The sequence below is a fragment of the Schistocerca piceifrons genome, chromosome X (assembly GCF_021461385.2).
Source record: "Schistocerca piceifrons isolate TAMUIC-IGC-003096 chromosome X, iqSchPice1.1, whole genome shotgun sequence".
NCBI classification, from domain to species: domain Eukaryota; kingdom Metazoa; phylum Arthropoda; class Insecta; order Orthoptera; family Acrididae; genus Schistocerca; species Schistocerca piceifrons.
In genome coordinates this window covers 108,713,610-108,732,592 of record NC_060149.1, presented here as the reverse complement: position 1 = coordinate 108,732,592, position 18,983 = coordinate 108,713,610, and the positions used below count along the sequence as shown (strand labels likewise).

Genomic DNA, 18,983 nt, shown 5'->3' with positions numbered 1-18,983 from the left:
GGAGAACATACATTCCAAAACTAAACCATGATATGTGTGAATTTCATTACCACACTCTGTTCAGAGTTTCTTCAAGCCAGGTCACAAATATTTTTCCCACATTTATGATGAGGCCAAGAAATTCTTATTATTTATGTAGAAATTATCTATGCATTTGATCAAAATCTATTCTGGCCCCCTTTGATTAATTCACTGTTACTAAGAGCAACACAACAAACAAGCATTCTCTGTGTAATGAAATGATCTGTAAGTTTTGTCAAGTGAAGGTAACTGGTTTTGTGTTCTTTATGTGCCATACAAGCATCTATTACTCTTGACGCAAGTCTCATATCATCAGTTTACACAATTTAACTTTATACACTTGAAGAAATGGATGTGTTATTGACATAATAAACTGAGGCACCGTTAAAAAGTTTGGAAAGACACAAATGAGAAACACCAAGACTGCAGGAGTGATATAAACTACTTCTTTATTTTTGAAAACATAGCATATTATAGACTGTCCCTTACACATTGGACAGTGAAAAGATCACATACCAGTATTACATCAGGGGCATAGTTCTGTTAAGTTTGTGCACAGCCCAAGTGTTTTGCTATATTGTACATTAAGCCAACCACTGGTAGCTTAATGAAATTTGGCAGAGTTCTGTGGTCTGTAAAACAGCTCTCTTACAACACACCACTCTGAACAAGAATAATAATGCACTTGAATTTCACTGTTGTTGCATATGATATACAACACACTCTTCACATTTGAGGCCAGAATGTTGACTGGTATGGACATAATACATCACAGTAGCTCTGAAGAATTTATGCACCAACACATCAGTAAGTTGTTTTCCTGAAGTTTTCAAGTCTAGGAAAATTCAATGATTCAGTTCAGACACATTCAAATTTGTTCCATGAAAGATCAATGAACTACAGTTTTGGCCAGTGGTGTTAACACAAATTTTTCTCTAGATGGAAAGGAATACTGTGAATGAACTCAAAAGCATGTATTCAATCATCTACAAACACAAGCAAAATGCAGTCACATGTATCATTCAAACTTTTCTGGGCTGTGTGTTAAAATTTTAATGTCAAACTACACATTCCTTTGTTCCTTTCTTATGGACCTTGAATAAGCTCTTTCATTAATATGATATAAAAACTTTTTTTTTTTTTTTTTTTTTTTTTTTTTTTTTACAGAGGATGAAGATTGTTTTCATCAGAATCATTGAAATAAAAAGGCCTCAATGAGTGAGACTATTATACTATATACACCTCCGAAATATCTTGTGCAATATAACAATAAAACAACAGACATATAAGTATCTATAATATACTCACATCTCATTATTTAATGCTCAAAATAAGTTCCTTTTACTGAACATATACAGTTACATTTAAGAAGCAATTAATAATTTATTTTCAGTTAGAAGAGCTAGGCACTGCACTATTACATAAACTGAAAAATCATTGAGGCCTCTGTCTCTGAAAATTTAAATCTGAATAAATTTGTCAAACATAGCTGCACATTAAGAAAAGTAAAATAATTAGAAATAAATACACATTTGAAGAGCACAGTAAAAATATTTGACAAATAACCTTCACATTTATTTCAGTTTACTACCAGCCAACAACAGTAGCACATTCCTACACACATAAATTGTATAAATGTAAAACCAGATGTGCAGTGCTGCCAAACAAATACACAAAAAAGAACAACTGAAATATGTGGGAGTATAAAACAATGGAAGTTTTCAGTCTCATGATACGCAATTAACAGTTGTTGATAGTTTCTTAGGTGTTCTGCACAATATATTATTCAACACTTCAAGAAAACAGCTGACAACCATATTTTGTTAGATTTTTTGGGAATTTATAAGAGTAGAGGCGAGAGAACTGATCTGTTAGAGCGAGTATTAACACAAATATTAAAATTAAATGCCATTTCTGAAATGTAAAGAATTAGCTGGCTGTTCTTACACTTTTGATAATTATTAAAGAGCAGGTGGTATATGTACTAAATGTTTCTTCTTTTGTAGTTATACAAAACCCACAAGATGAAGTAATTTACAGGTTCGAGTTGAGAGAAGCACATTAAAAGTCAAGCAATGACATGTACAGAATGAGCTGATTTTTCTTAAACTTATTTATGAGCCAGAGTCATCTGAACTAAATGTTCTTTCTTTTATAGTTACACAAATCCCACAAGATTAAGTGATTTAAAAGTTCAAGTTGGGAGAAGCACATTGTTAAAGTAGTTCAGAGCTGTCTCTGGAATTTGTATCTCATTTCTTAGGGTCCTGTAATTTATTCCCCTCTGTAATGTACCTATATCTTCCTAACTATTTTCTGCAAAATTGCAAAGCTTGTGTCCTTTGTTCTTGATCAACACAAGAAAAGACTTTTGTGGCATTTTTAGCCCTCCCTTCAACAAATATGGTTGAAACAATTGTTTTCCTATTGTTCATAACTTTTGTTTTTCTTGGTAATATTTAATCTTGAAATTATAGTTAAAAATAAACAAACAAAACATTTACAACACAGGGTACTGAGAGTAAGTATCAGACTAAAAATGAACAGTAAAATCAAGCAGGTAGGATAGAAATCGTTCAGTAAACAGAAAATTTGTATAACAATCAAATTTACACCTTCAGCCTTCAGGAAACAAATGCTCTGGATAATAAAGCACCTTTGTAATTAAAAGTTTCTTTTGTAATTGTGTAACACACCCCACAATGACTATGAGATGAGCTCACATGTATTCTCTCTATCAAATTAATTTATATGCTACTACATGGAGATATTTGTGCAAGGTGGTCTTTATTGATTTCCTTATTTGTGTGGGCATATAACAAACACCATTTGATCAACAAATCACAGAAAAATGGATCCATGATTCTACACTACACAATGTTGACAGCATATGGAGTTTACAGATTTCTGAAAGTGCAGAGAAACATTAACTACTGAAGTAAATGAATTTTTCTAAAACCACTGCTTTAGGGAACAGAAGGCTGATCATTTGAAATAAGTACTTGGCACCTACAAAAGTGAATTGGGTCCAGTGTGTACAGGCAAATAACTGTAGCTGCAAGCCAACCAACATGTATGTTGGTTTTAAGTAGTTTTTCAGTCTGTATATGAAATGCTTCATATGTTCTCAGATTCTATTTTAATTTCATCCACAGATGTGCACATTATATGATTCACAATTGGGGAGAGAGGGCAAAGAATTCTTCCATTGTTCATACTATGATTTTAGAAATAAAGTTTGCTTTAGGTGGGCTCCACAAGAATAGAAGTAGCTTACAAACAGAGTTAGACCTTGATGTAAAGCAAGAATATGCTCCTAAAGGAGGAGGAGGAGGAGGGGCTCCTAAAGGAGGAGGAGGAGGAGGAGGAGGAGGAGTAGCTTGTGATAGTGGTACAGATTAAGAGAGAATAAGATATATTAAACTTGTAACTCATGGTGTACAAAGATGTTACTTTTATTGTTTAATTCAATACTTTTCAACAAATTTAACCAGAATGAAAGTAATGAGATTTGTGAACCTTCTTGTTAGATTCACACCTGACAATGCAAAAGCCAAGAAAATAGGCACTGCTTCCTAGCTGCAGAAATAGCAAGAAAGCTGCAAATATGATACAGTTATTAACTGTCAGGCATATCCACTTGAATGTTTTCTTGCCAAGGAAGCACATGGGGCGATACAGTGAAAAATAATTGTTTTGTAATCATTTAGAACTGGGTTCAAATCTGCTTCCAGATTACGGGTTTTTATGGATTCACCAAATCATTAAACATTATTGCCAAGACTTTTTGTTATAATAAGACAATAGCTGATAACATTCCTCAGCATTGAAAACACTGAACTTGGACAGAATCACTGGTGAATTCAGTACTGATGGAACAGTTAGAATCTGGTATTATTTCACAAGACTATTAATATAGATCATAGTTAAAGCCTGCTGCCTATAAATGAAACTGTTCACAAAAGTTATGGAGGCAGGAGACATTAGAAAACTGTATCATTACAACCTGTCCAGAGTGCAGGCAAGCTGGTTAGCAATAAAAACTGAAATTAAAAAGAAAAGCAAGCTCAGTTATGTGCAAAGCAAGAAACCATATTCAACATTATTATTTGTATTATACAGGCTCATGGGACAATTTCTCTCACTGCTTCAGTTCTGCACTGATTTATCCTTTAATCTCATTTTTCACAACAGTCCCACACACACCTCCACTCTGTAACAAAAGGAATGTTTAATTTGTTAGAGCATCACTACAACACTGTATCATCAATTCCTGCCTACACTTTGCTTTGATACATATATTTGTTTCTGACTTTTTAATTTTGATTAATCTTTTTCCTTGATTTCCTAGCTTGGTGATGAATAAAGATGGCCTACCTATCATTGCTGCATTATACAGTGAACAATACTGCCTTCACTATTTGGAGCAGAAACTCCCATCACAGAACTAAACATATGTGAAGAAGTAAAATGCAGCAATAAGCAGAGGCATTCTCACATTCAGCTTATGCTAAGCAGGACTGTTGGGCAGAAGGGGCAATTTTCAGTGGTCAGTTATGGGAAATAGCTATTGCTACTACAGACATAATAAGCACAGCCATTCAATTTGTGACCAGAAATAGCCCATGGGGCACATATTAACTTTGTGATCCTGTTTATCATATAACAAAATCTTGACATATTTGTGTCATAGATCTGACATATGTATCACAGATGTATGTCTACAGTATAATCTCTATATACACACAAACTTAACACAGAGTTACACATACTTGCTCTTGTTAAAGCAGTATTACAGATAAATAAATAAACTGTCAAGAGAAATAAATGAGATATTTCAGAAAACAAATTTTCAGACATGTATTATATGCTAGGCACCTTCCTCTCTTAAGTCTCCTCTTCATTTATATGGTGGCTTTCTGATAAACATGTATAACATACAGAACAGAATATAAATTTACTACACCTCTGTTGAAAAGTTTGTATTATTTCGGAAGTTACTTTTTTCTCACAATTATCATAACAACATTGATTGCTATATTGTTATGTTTAGGTTTAACAAACTTTTCCATTTACACTGTTATACTAACACTTTACATCTTTCCAGTTATGGTGACAGCTATAACTGATATAGCCATAGGAACAAATATCAGAAAATCGTAAAAGAGTGCACATTAGCACCTAGTGATACTAAAAACTAACAACAGGAGGAAGACTTTAAAAGAAATAGGAAGAATTATTTATGTTAATAGTAACAATTCGCTTTTATTCTTGTACAACACATATTCTCATGAGCTAAGAATTTCCAGGGGATGAAAACCTGGTACAGTGTAAGTTATATTCTTCAATGAAAAGTGTAAAAGTCCTTGCTGGCTCAGCATATTCATTGACAGATCTCTCTTCTTATTACCTAAGCGCACACATTTCATAAAGACAAATGCCCCTCTTACACAAACCAAACTTCAAATAACTATTTTGTTCGTAAGAATAAATATGTTTTATTTAGGACTGTAGAACAGAAACTGAATCCATTGTGCAAACAAGTTAATGATTCACTGCTTTGCTCAGTACTATCTGCCATCAAGATTGGAAGTGATCAAAGGCATTTGAAACAACAGAAAGTCACTCTATTTCTTCCACATTTAAAATGTTAGTTATAAAATTTTAAAATGGTACGTAGTTGAGATACAGGTGAAACCACAGACTTCATAATTTCAAGGTACAATACAGTTTTTCTTAAAACTGTTCACAAGGTTACAAATCATAGAATTTGATTAGTTTATTGAAATTATTCAGTTCATCCTTGTCATCTGTAGTTCATCCTTGTCATCTGTAGAATGAACTGCTATTCCAATCACATGGGACCGGCAGAGGTAGGTATTAATAAGTTTTCTTATTCTGATTCCCAAAGAGATTTCTGTATTATTTTCAGTTACCTACAATATATTTTGGATAAATTTTACAACAATTTTCTCTCAACAACCAAAGCACAATATGGAACTACAAAGGGTAATAATTACATAACAATGAAACAAGGTTATTGTACAGAAATAGTCACAGCAACAATTCAAAACTTTTATTAATGACAGGCAGGAATCCCAGACATTCTAACTGAAAATGTCATATTCTGTTGACCTCAGTGACTGAACACCATCCAACTTAATAAAATCATGGTCAATGCTGATTTGCAGCTGCAGTCTTAAAACAGTAATCCATTCAATTTACTACATACCATTGACATAAAACAGTACAATCAAGTTTCTGTATTTGTACAATTCTGGTAACTTCACCTACTCTACTAAAAGCTTTTGTTTAACCACTCCCATGTATTTTCATTCTTAGAAAAATATTCAGTCATACATGCATCACATCTAACATTTGGAGAGAAGACAGACAGACAGTCATAAGACAGGCAGACAGACATACTTGCATGTGCGCACATGAATGTGCATGCTCACACACCTCCAAGCACACATATGTGCATTCAAAACACACACACACACACACACACACACACACACACACAGAGAGAGAGAGAGAGAGAGAGAGAGAGAGAGAGAGAGAGAGAGACACTCAATATACAAAGTTGTGTACAGACATTTCAGTCACACACATGAATTACAGAGGAAAAAATTGAAACAGTAATACAACTATAGGCCAGCTGCCATGAAAACTCAAAAAATTCTGCACATAGAGATCCATCAACATATATTTCTGAACAAAGCCTTGTGGCAGATCTTAAAAATCACAGTACTGAAGCCTGTCATGAAATTTACAGTGGAGACTTTAGAAGCTCCCATAAGATACAAAACCATGTCTCTAGCACATTGACGAGTTTTGGCATTATATACCCTGTGATTATTTTCAAACACAACATAAGATTAAACAAAAACAAAAAACAAACAGGCAGTCAAATTACAACACACCTGTTATTTTTGTACAAGTTATAGTAATTTTTAACAGTATCACATTAAAAAAGCTATGCATCCATACTGCAATGTATTAGTAGATCTTCATAAAGTTAAATATAAATTTTAGAATACAACAAACACTGGATTACATGCACACATCACTGAATTTATCATTCTCTTCTTTGTCACTACATACAAAATGCACATATAACTGTTGTTAGATTGCAACTGTTTCTTGAAAAGTCCTCTTCTTACTGTTCATTATTAACATAACTATCAAAAACTACCAAACCCAATATCCATTCTGTCCTGTTTTAATCGATCAAGCATGTGATTTGGGAGGTAGCTCGGTTGAGGATAGGTACTGTTTGAGTACGGGGACGGGTATGGATAATTTGGACTTGGCACATGCAAGCTGTGAGCTGGAGGATACTGAAAGCTACCCCCAGATGCTCCAGCATACGGTGGAGCACTATGAGAGTACTGACCATATGGATATGGCAAAGAATGTGTTCCCATGCTCATGGGGTTGTGAAGTCCCACAGGTGATCCCAGAGTTCCCATCGAACTGCCCATACCACATGCTCGCTCCATTATTCCACCACTCATTCCATTGCCAAACATTCCATTTGCACTACTCACTACATGACTGGCCATTGGGTGTGGTGCACCAATTAGATTGGGGTACGTATTAACATTAGAGTTCATTGGTGCATAGTTGGAAGCTAAGCTGCTGACAGAGAATGAACTAGAAACTTGTCCTCCTGCTTCATGATTCACTGCTGTACTGCTGTTTGCCAGTGATGTTACAGAAAAGTTCATGCTTCCATTACTATGATGCAAACTATAACTGTTTGATGTGCTGACAGAGTAGTTTGAACCAGAGCTTGTATAATGTGGACTATAATTATTAGAATTGTGACCGTTCGCTGCACTGTACTGTTGACCACTTGAATAGCCTCCAAGGTACCCTGAGTTGTCATTAAACTGAGTGGTAGGAATATGGCCATTGCTGAACTGCTCTTCAACATTACCGTTTCCAATTGTACTATGAGGGGCCTCACCATCTGCAATACTTGGAATTTGATCTACCAAAGATTCAAGCCCTGATAAACTTTTGGATGATACATCCTGGTTTAAATTTCTCTTTGAATTGTATTCTGTCCCTGTATAACCTAAAACAGAATGGTTATCTGGACTTGTCTGGAAATTTCCATAATTTGGGTAACCTAGATTATTGGAATCATTGGGAGGTGCAGGACTTGAAAACCGACACTCAGTGGGATTTTGGTTATTTTCTCCCATTACCTCTTCCTTTGATGTTCTAGCCGCACTTTGCTGCCCATCATTTGTTTCCTCTGGCATGCTACTTGGAGGTTCAAAGTCAGGAGGTGCCAGACTTGGAGAAGTTGGTGATGGAGATCCTAGATTATGTTCAGATGAAATTGCTGCACTGATTTCAGATGAAAGATCAGAGTGAGTGAAGGACTGTGACGGTGGCTGAGGGGACTGTGTATAATGCTGCTGTGATGGAACAGGTGAGTGATGATAATTAGGAATTTCTGATGGTGATTGCGAAGGGTGTTGGGAGTACGAATGAGAGTGTCCTCCATATGAAGGTGAGAAATTCTGTTGTCCATAGCTAGATGGTGACTGAATAGGGGGAGAGAAACAATTATTAGAAACTGTTGTTGATGAATTTGTATGGTCAATAAGGCCATTAGTATTTGGAATTACATCCTCTGTTTTAATTTTTTTTGGCCTGCCCCTTTTCTTCTTTGGCACTTCACAAACATTGTTAGGCTCTTTCTTCGGTGCTTCGGCACTAGGTTTTTTTACTTCAACACAATCTGATTTAATCTTCTTTGGCCTTCCTCTCTTCTTCTTAGCTGGTGGCTGATCTTCTTTTTTCATGACTGCATTACTCAGATCAGTCAGCTCATCATTGGCAGGAATTCGTCCATAACCATAGAAACTGTGCTCATCCTTTGGCTCATCTTTCAGTTCCGGTTCAAAGTAGTTCTTCAGCTTAGAGTCAGTGAAAACTACCTCTGTTTCATCAAGGTCTGTAATTATTCCATTGAGATAATCTCTGAATTTCTTGAGAGCAGCATAAAAAGGTACCTTATCAGCAGCACGAGGAAGCTGTGCACATCTGGCACTTGATGATGGCATCACCCACATATACTGAAACAAGTAAAAAACAAAGTATATTAATGTGAGAACTATCCATAAGCCTAGAAATACTGTGTTCGGACTACCATAATGGTTATCAGTGCTGTAGCAGATTCACCCAAAATCTTTAGTTACTAATTACAGTTGAAGGCAATCAAAGCATTAAAATCAAAAATAAACTTCTAAAGCTTTAAACCATTTACAACTACCAAGTTCATATCGTCAGTGCAGAAACAATATTGTGCAACTGATTTTTCCAGACTTTGGTCAGCTGGTGTACTTAAATCAGCACAGCTGCTTTTACTGCAGGAATGGCACACTTTCTTTTCTTTACAATGAAAATGACGCTGAAAGAATTTGAAGTAAGTTCCACCAGAATGTATTTTAAAACTGTACTTTATTAAACACTACTAGTTTTCAGCATGGCTCATTCTCAAGTTTATTTCATCTACATCTATATACCACTAGTTCCCTTATGGTGTGTGGTGGACTGCACATTGTGTATCAATGTCATTTCCCCTTTTCCTGTTCCAGTCACGTCTGGTTTACCGAAACAATGACTGCTGGTAAACCTCTGAGTGGGCTCAGATCTCTCTAATTTTACCTTCATGGTCTTTTCATGAGTGATACATATGAGGAGCCTGACTCTTTTAGGAACGTATGCTCTAAAAATTTCAACAGTAAACAATACTGTGATACAGAATGCTTCTCTTCCCGCATCTGCCACTGCACTCAGCATCTCTGCATTGAGTATCTCTGTGATATTTTTGTGCTTACTAAATGAACCCATAATTAAATATGCTGCTCTTCTTTGGATCCTCACTATTTACTCTATCAATCCTATTCAGTACAGATCCCAGACTGATGAGCACTATTCAGGTATTGGTCAAATGAAAGTTTCATACGCTATTTACTCTGTGGGCGGATTACATTTCCTGTGGGTTCTTCAGATGAATCTCAATCTGGCATCTGCCTCACCTGTGGTTAGTTTTATGTAGTTATTCTACTTTAAATCACTCCATACGCATACTCCTACATACTTTATGAATGCAACTGCTTCCAGTGATTATTCTACTATCATGTAACCAAACAATAATGAGTCTTTCTGGCTATTTATCCAAACAATAATGAGTCTTTCTGGCTATTTATCCAAACAATAATGAGACTTTCTGGCTATTTATGCTTAGTATGTTACATTTGTTTAACTGATAGTTAAGTGTCAATCCCTGCACCAAATATTGATCCTCTACAGGGCTTCCTGCATCTTGCTACAATTTTCTAGCATTGTGACTTCTTTGTATACAACAGCATCATCCACGAAAAGTCTCATGGAACTTTCAATGTTAGCTACTATGTAATTTATATAATTATATTTTGAAACATTCCTTTGGGGCACACCAAAAGTTAGTTTCATGTCTCATGACTTCTCTCTACTGAGAATGACATGCAGTGTTCTGTTCACTAGAATGTCTTCAATGCAGTCACACAGCTGATCTGATACTCTGTACACTCATATTTTGTTCATTTATGCGGCATTGGGGAACTGCACTGAATGTCCTCCAGAAGTCAAGGAACACAGCATCTAACTAGCTGCCTGTAATTAATGCTTTCTGGTTTTGATGTGAACTGGATTTCACATATCCATTGTTTCCAGTACTAGTATTTATTCTCATGTAGGTGATTTTCGGTCTCCAGAAATAACATAATACACGAGCATAAAACATGTTCCAAAATTCTACAACAGATCAACATCAGAGATATAAGCTTATAGTTTTGTGCATCTGTTCAATGATCCCTTTTTGAAAACAGAAATAATCTGTCCTTTTCTCCAGTCATTAAAAAAGATTCACTCCCCCCGAGACCTACAACACACACTGGCTGGAAGAGGGGAAAGTTCTCCTGCATACTCTACGCAGAATTAAATTGGCAACCCAGTCCAGTGGCCTTTCCTCTGTGTGCGATTTCAGTTGCTTTTATATCTGATGGTCACTTATTTTGATATCTACCTTTTGTCATTCGTGTGACAATTTAGAGGTGGAAATACAGTGTGAACTTCTGTGTGATACAGTTTTAGAAAAATGCATTTAATATTTTGGTCTTTTCTGTGTCATCCTCCATTTCAGTGGCACTACAGTCACAGAATGTCTGCACATATGGCTTTTATCTGTTTAATGATTTAGCGTATGACCAAAACTTATAAGGCTTTTCTATAAAGTCAGTGAACAGAATTTACTTTTGAGTTTGTTGAATGTTTCACATATGGCCCTCTTCATGCTAATTTTGGCTTTGTTTAGTTTTTGTTCATCTGTGAGGCTTCAGCTACTTTTGATTTGCAGTGCAGCTGTCTTAACTTTCATAGCAGGTTTCTTAACATGATGGTCGAATCATGGTCTTTTCCATGCCTCACAACTTTGGGTGGCACATACCAATCTAAAGCATATTGAACTTTGTCCACTGGCATTCAACATTGACAATGCTGGAGATGAAATTTTCATGTTGACCTATTCGGTGATCTAAAATCTGTTTCTTGTCACTCTTGCAAAAGAGAAATATCTTCCTACCTGTCTCTGTATTCTTATTTACAACCATATTCAGAGGTGTTCTAACAGTTTTATTATCGCCAATTCCCTGTTCTACACCAACCGAGATGAAAAATTCATGTCTATTTGTCACCAGCATGTGACAAAAGCTGTGGATAGACCATCCTTGTCAAACAGAAATCATGCACCATGCAATTTTCTATAGGGAGGTGACAATGTCAGAATACAGTAGTGAAATGCAGGAATATCTGCAGAGGATCAAGGTTGGTACAGTGACTGGCAGATGTCAATCACTCTCAAAAACAAACTCCACTTTCATATGCAATTCTGAAATGAGCAACAATTTCTTTCTAAAGCCTTGACTCAAGAACTGCTTTCTAATACAGAATGATATATACCATGTGATATCAGTGTGCTGCGGCTGTGTATGCTTATGCAGTTATGCGGAAAATCAACACAAAGTATGCTACACAGATTTCTTCGATAATAATACATGAGACTTGAGCTTCTCCCAGCATATTAGATGTTTGTATATCTTACGTGAATGCAGACAGGTAACATCCCTGAGAACTGCAGATATTTTGATAGGTGAACACCCTCTCATTTTCCAGGTACAAATGCACCAGCAGATCACTGTGACTGTATAAACAGAGTGGAAGCTTATGCCTAATTATGCTTGGAAATCTGCTCCCTCCTCAGTTAAACAGAACATGGACAGAATTAGTGGTACTTGCTTACCTGTTGTCAGTTAATGTTTCACTATCATTAATGTCTGATGTTGGTCATCTTTGGCTGTGTAGTGATGTTAATTGTTGACTGTGTGTATTCTGTTGTTCTTCAGCCACTTTTTTGGTTTCAGTGTCACTACAACTCTATGCATCAAGGGTTTAGATTTGTACCTTGAAAATGACAAACTGTTCAACTTTCAAAATACTAGTAGTTGTTGATGGCATTACTCAGCTGCACACTTATAAGTTATTTGAATAGCCAACTAAACAACTTACTAAGTACTTGGACATGGCTCAAAAAATTACTTAGAAATGATCACATTTGCATGCTGGTAACAGCTTTGTTGGTTTCAGGTGGTTTCCCATAAATTTGTATATGAAAAATACAGAAGACATGATAAGTATTAACAAAAATAATTATAAAATTCACATATTCATGCTCACAAGAAGTGTGCCTTATGAATTTTTGGATGACAAGAAGAAATCTTAAAATGTTCTTGGGTATTTAGCCATCTGGTGTCCGTTTGGACAGTGCAGCTGTCGGTACTTGTAGTAAAATGTTGTAAGATATATGTAGTTAAAATTAATAAGGTATATTTAAAAACCATTCTCTATCATTGTCCACTTTGAACCAATTGACCTTATGCTTACTCAATATGTCTTTTCCACATTTTTCTGTCACTGACTACCATCACTCATTCTTTTTTTGTCAACTCCCTCTTTACATTCTCTTTACGAATAGGACCTTTGTTTCTGGTTCATCCAGTGCTCTTCTGCACATCTCTGTGCACATTTCGCCTTGTGGCATGTGCATCGGATTTCTTGATCAGAGGGGTTTAGTTTTATTCAAAATGATGGGTTGAGTACTGACCAAATAAATACTTGGTTGCCATTTTTTAAAATGACATTCTATATTTTTCACTTTTCAGTAACTTTACTGGGTCAAATATATATCTACAAAATTTTTGTAAAACCACATCCACCTTTTGATCATCTGTCTTTCTGTTATTTGGTGTTTCACGTACAGAGGCAACATATAATGTCATTCTATGTATTTTATCACACATCTGTTTGAAACAACATCTTTACAGAATCCATATAAAAGTAATAACTGCAACAAGCAAGTATCCGTAATGCATTACATTTTCCACACATTCTTTTACATCAAAGTTTTTGATGTTGTACCAATACACTGATGATAACACTCCACGACAAACAGATACTATAATTAAATTTTCCTCAAGACATTTAGGTCTCATCATTATCTACAATAACGATAATTATTTACAATCATTCTCTATGATGTTGACGGAATCTGAAGAAATGAATTAAAATTTGTGCCACAGTCAGGACTCAAACATTGGTCTTCTTGCTTACTAGGCACAAATGCTAACCATTACACCACCACAGCAGTATGGTCAACATTGCTGCATGAACTACCCAAGTCAAATGCCCTCCCCAACACAAACTTCAATTCATATCTTCAGCTTATTTTCCCCCTACATTGTCACTACTGCCAGGGCTCTCTAGTATTGGAATAGCATCCCAGTGTCGGATGTAATGGGGAAGCCCTGTACCATAGGTAATCTTATAGATCTTATAATTAAATTTTCCCCAAGACATTTAAGTATCATCGTTACTAGAGATAAAGTAGCTTCCATCATTACCATAGTTCAAGAGAAATCTTTAGAGAATGTGTAACTTCACAAAGATAGCGTTGTGTTGTAGTGCACTTTTGGGATTCCTGTGGCACATCCGTTATTTGTAGAAACCACAGAGAAAGAAACAATTTGGTCATGTCTGGCTTGGGCTACCTTCATGATGTTATGGAAAGATGTTCAGTATTACATGAATGCATCTACAGCACAGACAATTAAGCACACAATAATACTGTCAGAGTGTGGACATGTCCCATACTAAACTGGTTTCACAGCATGGCTAAAGTACCATTCACTGGTTACCCTGGCATCTAAGGAAAATCGACCAACAATTTCCATGATTTGACATCATTACCAATACACTTACTTTTCCTCACACTCACTTCTATTTCATGTACTGCGTGTGGTAGGGCTGTGACAAAGCACATTCAGCAGGATGGTGGTTCAAGTCCCCATTCAGCCACCTAGTTTTAGGTTTTGCATGAGTTCCCTAAGACTTACAGCAAATGCCGAGATGTTCCTTTGAAAAGGACACAGATTTCCTTCCCCAATTCGAACTGGTGTCCCAGGTATAATGACCTCAGCGTCAATGGGGCTTTAAACCCTAATTTTTCTTCCTTAGTATTTCTTTCATGTCTGTTTCTCACAGATGTTCTTTCACCCAAATACAAACATCCCTTGGCACTGAATGATCCTCTGCTAGCAGAACTGTGATCACAAGTTACTGTAAATGCATGGTCTTTTTTGTCTATCCATTGAACTATATCATTGACATCTTTTTACATCCATTGACTAGCAATTTCATCAAAGCTAGGACTGTTAAAACTGACAGGTTCCTGTGAACACATTTTGTACTATACTAAAGAAAAATGGTATGTAGATTGACAAGGCATGGTCTAGGAGACTACAACATATGTCCAAACAAACTAGAAAGTGACAGTGCAATGAACAAGAAAATCTTGTAGAATTCGTGATTACAGAAGAGCATTCTACCAGAACTGACCATGGAAAGTGAGTTAGAAAATTTTTGCGCAGTCTGAGAGACCACACGTCATGAGTTAAGGGCTAATTTGGGGTGTGTCCTCCCTTCGTCTTGATGACAGCCTGTATGCTACCGGGGACACTTTCAATGAGGTGTCTGAATTTTGGTAGAGGAACGGCAGCCCATTCTTCCTGAAGAGCTGAAACCAGAAAAGGTAGTGGCATTGGACACTGGGACCTAGAGTGAAGCTGATGTTCTACTTCATCCCAAAGGTGTTAAAAAGGATTAAGGTCAGGACTCTGGGCAGGCCAGTTCATTTTTAGGTATGTTATTGTTCACAAACCATTACCATGCAAATGCTGCTTTATGATAGGGTGCATTGACATGCTGATACAAACAATCATTATCTCCAGACTGTTCCTCTACTGTACACAGTATACAATGCTGTAAAATTCCCCTCCATTTAGCGTTTCTTAAAAGTTTTTAGCCAACATGGTTGGGAACATCAGTGATCTTACTTGTGATAATTACTTATGAAGAAACAGTCACAATCACAAAATATCATTTAAAATGACCGGTATCGGCACATACAGTAGGCCACTTCCAGATTGACTGCACCATTTGCTGAAACTGGTGACATGTTGAGCATCTGCACAATAAGTGCTCTGCTCTTGACAACAGGCAGCTGCTCAGCACATCACCAGTTCCAGCAGATGGTGCAATCACTCTCAAGATGGCCGAAAGCAATTATTTTAAATAAATGGTATTTTGCAATCATGACTGTTTCCTCACAAGTAGTTTTTTTAAGTGCGATGACGGAACTGCACCCTAACCATGACAAACACCCCTATACCATACCACCATGTCCTCCATACTTCACTGTAGGCACAACACATGACAGCAGGTAATGTTCTCCAGGCATTTGCCAAACCCAAATGCTACCATCGGACTGCCAAAGGGAATAGTGTGATTCATCACTCCAAATCACTTGTTTCAAGTCATCCACTGCCCAGTGGCATCACGTTTTACATCACCTCTAGCATTGCTTAGCACTGACTACAGACATGTGGTTTATGAGAAGCTGCTCAACCATTGTACTCATTGTTTTTAGCTCCCTACAGACAGTCATTGTGCCAGCTGGACTGATGGTAGCAATTTGGAATTCACAAGTGATTCTTTCTGCTGATTGTGTGTGAATTTTTAAACCAAGCTCTCCAGTGCTTGATGGTCCCTGTCTGTCAGTACATGAAGCCTGCCTGATCTCAGTTTAGCTGTGGTTATTCCTACGTGTTTCCACTTCACAGTCACATCATCAACAGCTGGTGTGGGTAGCTTTTTGGAAGGGCTGAAATGTTCGTAATGGATCTGTTACTCAGATGATGTCCAATGATTAGTTTTACATTCAAAGTCACTGAGCTCTCCTGACTCACCCATTCTGCTGTTACTGTTTCTCCACTGACGACAATACTCCTTACCTCCTTTCACACTGACAGGTCTGCCCCTCGTGATAACTAATGGTCAATACGGCATTACACAGCAGTGTCTTTTGAATAAATAGTGTATGCACAGACCTATAGATTTATCTAACTGCTGAAAATTTGCTGTAGAATCAGGGGATATACTTTCTGGTTATGTATCATGATTTTTTATTCACCCAAAATAAAACTTCTCTGTAAGCTTAACATGGATTCTACAAGCTCAAGTAATATGGAATCTGGATTGGTCTGTCTGACCACAAGATCCAGAAGGCTGTACACAGTGGAGCCCAGGATGTTGCCACAGCTCATACTTCCGCACTGTCACCTGATAAATAAAATATATGCCTATGGGATAGTGGAAAAGTGGATTGAAGTCTTCCTGACTAATAAAGCCTAGCATACTGTTCTTATGGAGAGCTATTTCCACACATGAAGCTAAGTATCCTGTGTAGCACAAGAAGTGTGATGGGGCTGCTGCTTTTTACAATATCTATAAAAAACCTCATGGAAAACAGCTCAAAGCCTCCGAGGTGTTCAAAACATTATTTTAAATAAATTGAAGTTTTATGAGATTGTTAGTATAGACAACCAACAGATAGTGTCATATCTAATCAACAGAATGCAGAAACGTATACTTAGAAATTCAACCAATCTAGTCACGGGACATAATTCTGACTGGGAGAAATCATGTATGGAGTTCCCCAAGGCTCAAGTTTAGGTCCACTATTGTTCTTCATATATATAAATAATCTTCTGTCTAATATACAACAAACAGAATTAGTTCTTTTTGCGGATTCAGTTCTGCAGATCTAGGGGTACTACACCAATGGTAAGTGTAACATATGGTGAGGAAATAATAAATAGGGTGGAAACTTCAAAATTCTTAGGAGTCCATATTGATGCGAATTTAAATTGGAAAAAAAGCGCATTTTGGAACTCCTAAAACAACTCAGTTCAGCCACAGCCACACTTAGAATCATTGCAAATCTTGGAAGGGGACAAATCAGTAAGTTGGCATATTTTGCATATTTTCATTCAATAATGTCATATGGAAAAATGTTCTGGGATAACTTATCTTTAATAACAAAAGACTTCATTATGCAAAAATGTGCCGTAATAACATGTGCTCACCCACAATCATCTTGTAGACATCTGTTTAAGGAGTTGGGTATTCTGAATACTGCTTCACAGTATATTTATTCCCTCATGAAGTTTGTAGTACATAATCCACTACAGTTCAAAATGAACAATGAGGTACATAATTACAATACCAGAAGGAAAAAATGACATTCATTACTCCACATTTATGTTGTCTTTAGCAAAACAAGGAATACACAATGCTCCAACAAAGATTTTTGATCACTTAGCCAGTGATATAAAATGTCTGACAGACAGAAAAATGAATTGTATTACAGGGAGGTCACATAAAAAATTGTTATGACATGCAGCGCTTGGCGAAAACTTGAATATGACAAGCAGAGGCCAGACCCTACAACAAACTGATTTTGATACACTCTGCTATACTAATTTGAGAATGCTGAAAATAGCCCCTGTGGAAGGATTGAGGTCTCAATGCTTCCATTTTGGACCAAGTGGAGCCATCAGACTCCTCAAAAATAAGGAAATTTTATTTACATATATCAAGCTGCAACCAAATAGTTACGAAAAAATCAAAGACTTAGTGATTTTCATCCATTGTAGATATACTCTGGGAGAAGATCCCCTGCTGATATTGGCGGTGGCCATATGGTAAATGACCTGCATTCATATCATAGTCAACAGTGCACTTCTTAGGATACATTTCACTTTGTGGTGAGGTATGACAGCCAATTCGAAATTTACACACTGTTATTTTAAATGAAATTTTTTTATTGTGAACAAAGAAAAAAGTTAGTAGCATATGTGCCTTTGGTGGAGACTAAAGGTTTTCTTGTGGTTTTTACCCCTCATATATTAACCTTTTTTAGGGGAATATGAAGATGAAAAAACAATCACAAGTGTTAAATCATTATTGCTGGCGTATCTCTCTCTTTCCCTCTCTCTAGCAATGAGACAGGACCGTTTCTTTCTATGTGATTACTGAAATTTTCAGATGAATACACAATTATTATTAGATGTCAATTAGAAAGCATAACAAATTAAGGTACCATAAATATTAATACAATTTTACTAAACTAAGTGTGTGTACATATGAAATATTACCTAACAAAAATTACATCAGAGCACATAACTGCTTATATGGTGAATGCCATTAGACACCCTTGAAGGTTTACCATGACAGGAAGAACATGAGGAGTCTTCAAGAAACAAGTGGCAGAGAGGGAGTAGAGATGATATATTTTGTGAAAAAACACAGAAAAAAGTAAATTAATAAATACATACAACACAGTACACAGTCTGTGCCAATGATCAAATGTGTCATCAAAGTCTAGTACAGTGCAGCCTGAAATGTATGAATAAAATTTCCTCATTTTTGATTAGTCTAATGAT

At 36.4% G+C, this 18,983-nt stretch overlaps 1 protein-coding gene across 1 annotated transcript in view; it reads right to left on the bottom strand.

Annotated features, from left to right (window-relative positions):
- Positions 1-3,374: 3,374 nt before the first annotated feature.
- Positions 3,375-18,983, bottom strand: part of LOC124721122 — a 229,347-nt gene continuing 213,738 nt past the window's right edge. Inside the window, exon 7 of the mRNA XM_047245938.1 lies at positions 3,375-9,119. Coding sequence (XP_047101894.1) covers positions 7,209-9,119 — 1,911 coding nt within the window. The 3' untranslated portion in view covers positions 3,375-7,208. The remainder of the gene's footprint in view (positions 9,120-18,983) is intronic.